The sequence below is a fragment of the Glandiceps talaboti genome, chromosome 17 (assembly GCF_964340395.1).
Source record: "Glandiceps talaboti chromosome 17, keGlaTala1.1, whole genome shotgun sequence".
Classification (NCBI taxonomy): Eukaryota; Metazoa; Hemichordata; class Enteropneusta; family Spengelidae; genus Glandiceps; species Glandiceps talaboti.
The window spans coordinates 4,264,142-4,267,346 of record NC_135565.1 but is presented as its reverse complement, the minus strand read 5'-3'; the positions used below and the strand labels follow the sequence as shown (position 1 = coordinate 4,267,346).

At 35.8% G+C, this 3,205-nt stretch overlaps 1 protein-coding gene across 2 annotated transcripts in view; it reads left to right on the top strand.

Annotated features, from left to right (window-relative positions):
- LOC144447947 (FAD synthase-like) overlaps window positions 1-3,205 on the top strand; it is a 22,305-nt gene continuing 19,100 nt past the window's right edge. For both annotated transcript variants that reach the window (XM_078138062.1, XM_078138061.1), the window contains exons 1-3: window positions 1-150; window positions 923-1,017; window positions 3,087-3,205. The exon at window positions 3,087-3,205 is cut by the window's right edge and continues 5 nt beyond it. In XM_078138062.1, the coding sequence (XP_077994188.1) occupies window positions 36-150; window positions 923-1,017; window positions 3,087-3,205 (329 nt within the window). In that variant the 5' untranslated portion in view covers window positions 1-35. The remainder of the gene's footprint in view (window positions 151-922; window positions 1,018-3,086) is intronic.

Below are 3,205 nucleotides of genomic sequence, written 5' to 3'. Positions count from 1 at the left end.
CTGATTGATCATGCTGGCGTGATCGTGTTCTGATTATGTTTCTATCCCATTCATCAATCTCCAAGTCGTTTCGCCGCCTTGGTTCACTTGTTCGACACCTAAACAGTAATAAGACAATGTCAGAAGGCGAACCAACAGCAGGAATTATAAGTAAGTGATACTAATTCGAGTAAGCCGCTACCACACTCCACAGTACATAGTACGAGAGAAGGCATTATCACTGCACCAGAAGTAATACTATTTCGAACGTTGCGCGTTTGTCGATCAGGTCGAATCTGATTGCGTCCGGGTTTGTTTTGTGGGTAAAATTTGCAAACAATACGCCTGACACGAAGCACTCGTATACACAGTTTCCGCTCTTCAATTGAAAAACACGTCATTCTAGCACTACAACAGACACAATACCAACGGGCGTCACACAGTGTATGTGAAACGGTTGACGACGAACATTTCGGACATTGAACATTGATCGTTCGTATTTGTTGAAGCCAAGACGTACGTTAGTTAGTTAGTATTCAGGTTAGTGTGATGACTGGACTTACAAATGTAGTACATACACTAGTCTTGCTGCCAGACGTTCGGACTTTCTTACTTCCGATACGATAAACGAACGAAGTTCACAGAGAGGGCTTGCCCGAACTCCGATGTTCCATCCTCGATAGCGATGTTCGGTCATGTGTCGTATTGAAATTTGTATCGAAAGAACATCCGAGGTTTTATAGCAGCTAGACTATACATGTACATGTGCACTGACCCAATTGTGCATCGTGGCATGGATGTATTATCACTAATACATCCATGATCATGGTAACACAACCTATTACTAGTATATTACTATCATATATCTCACATCCTTTTATAACCGCCCATACATTGATTCAATACAATATGGTAATTCGTATCTTTTGTTACATTTCTCCAGTTATTGGTGATGAGATTTTAAAAGGACACACTCAGGACACAAATTCGTTCTTCCTCTGTAAACAGTTGTACTCCTTAGGTGTCAAAGTTCAAAGGGTAAGTGTCAAACCTTTCCATCATTAATTAATTTTTGCTTAATTGTAAACCGAACCATAGACCCTCCAGGATTTAAAGGTCACCTGTCAATCACAAACCAGAACATTCTAGAATTTTGTTGAAATGGGGCAAGGTACATATACAGCATACAACGTGTGATAAGATAGTCAAATTTAGTCAATGAGTAGTGGACCACATGTGAAACAGTTGATCTGTATTAAAAGGTAAGACTCACGTTATGTTGAAAACTACACTTTACTAAACTTAATTTTTGCTGGCAGTACGTGGCTGCCACCATACACAATGAGTATATGTTGGTTATTGGATAAAATGTTCACTCCAGTTTGCACCAGTTTTAGGTCTTGGTCGATCATTGACATTGGTATGTTCATAATGATGACAGTGATATTACCCCCCTCCCCCACCCCTCCCTCCCTCCTGCCCTCCCTCTTGTGAAAATATTTTGTATGTAGCCCAGGCAAAGATAAAGGAAAAAAGGTGTGTACAACATTGCCAAGGTCAGACAAAATTAGCAAATGGGTGATTAAATTTAAATTTTCAAGACTGACAGAATTATCACTTTCAAAGAAAAATATGAGGCCCTCACTGTAATTTTATGACAGTAACATAAACTTTTAGGGAAATGTAGAAAAAGAAATTTATTCCAGGATAGTAAGAACAACTTGTTGACTAACTACAGATGTATAGAACACAATGTGTTCACAAAGAAGTACACAATGTACATAGAATCAAGAGGTCAAAGGTCAAGGAATTCCACCACTTCATTGATACATGACTTCAATATTGTAGATTTTACAAGGACACATAGCACCTGACGTAAAATCATAATTATCTGAAGTAGGACAAAGTGAGATATAACATGTCTTCAGAGATATAATTGTCATTTTGAAATGACCAGTGACTTTCATGGATCAATATTAAAGGGTAACAAATGAACTTTACTTATTGGTGGGTAGGTAAAGATACTGTAGTAAATAACAATACAGCTGTATTTATAAAGGCCCAGTCCAGATAGAATTAACACTACATTGTAGGTGTAAAAAATAACAGTTGTCTGGCAGAGGTATAGAAAAAGTTTGTTTCCAACTAACGAATAATGTTTTATTTGGTGGGAATTTTGCAAGTGACGACTAGTCATTAAACAAATGACAGTGAAGGGTAAAATATAAGTAAATTCTTATTTGGAAACAAAAATAGTGAAAATATTAACAAGTTGCAGACCATGTAGTGTAATAATGATAATAATGTAATTTTTCAATTTAACAAATTTCTGGTGAATGATTCCCCCAGTTATTGGACATGATTCAACATGTTTCATTAGTTTAAAATAGCATAAGAATATTTCAATAAACAAAAAATATCTGTTAAAGTTGAAACGCTTGTAAAACAGTTGTATAAACTGTGTCCTTGAGATAGATTTCTGAAGCAATGATTTAAAGGATGGAAGATTTACGGATATGAAAGTATTTTAATAACAAACATTACTTCTAATAGAGGAACTGACTGTTTACAGTTCAGGAATATGGGGTCAATCATTCTTGGGCTACCAATTTCTGAAATTGTTATCCCACTGGGACTATCATAGAAACAAGTTAATTTCAAACCCTGCCTTTAAACCAGGTGAAGTTTTGTATATCATTCACCATATCTTTATGTAATGAGTCCCAACATACTGCTATGACTTTTTGTATAAACTACTTACAACCTGTTTGAATTGACCACTCACTATAACCTGACAAAAAGCAGTAAGAAACTGCATACATTGTATTCTACATGTACATGAGTAATAAAATAGCAAGATTGTAATTTCTTGCTACATTTTGTCAGCAGTGATCACTCCAAAACAACAAAATCTAAAACAAACAACAAAACAAGAAATATAGGATATAGAGGTACATGAACAAATCAAGTCACATTTACTATATTGGATTTTGATCTGATTGGAAAGACATGAAATAAATAAACTTTCTGTTATTTACTTACCTGGAACCTTAACTTTCATAGTTACATGTATGTTCAAGTTGGTTGTCTTTTTTGTAAATTTTCAGATATCAGTCATTGGTGACCAACTACCTGTAATTGCCAAAGAAATTGCCGAATTTTCATCTAAATTTACACATGTTATCACTGCTGGTGGTGTAGGACCGACCCACGACGACGTCACATT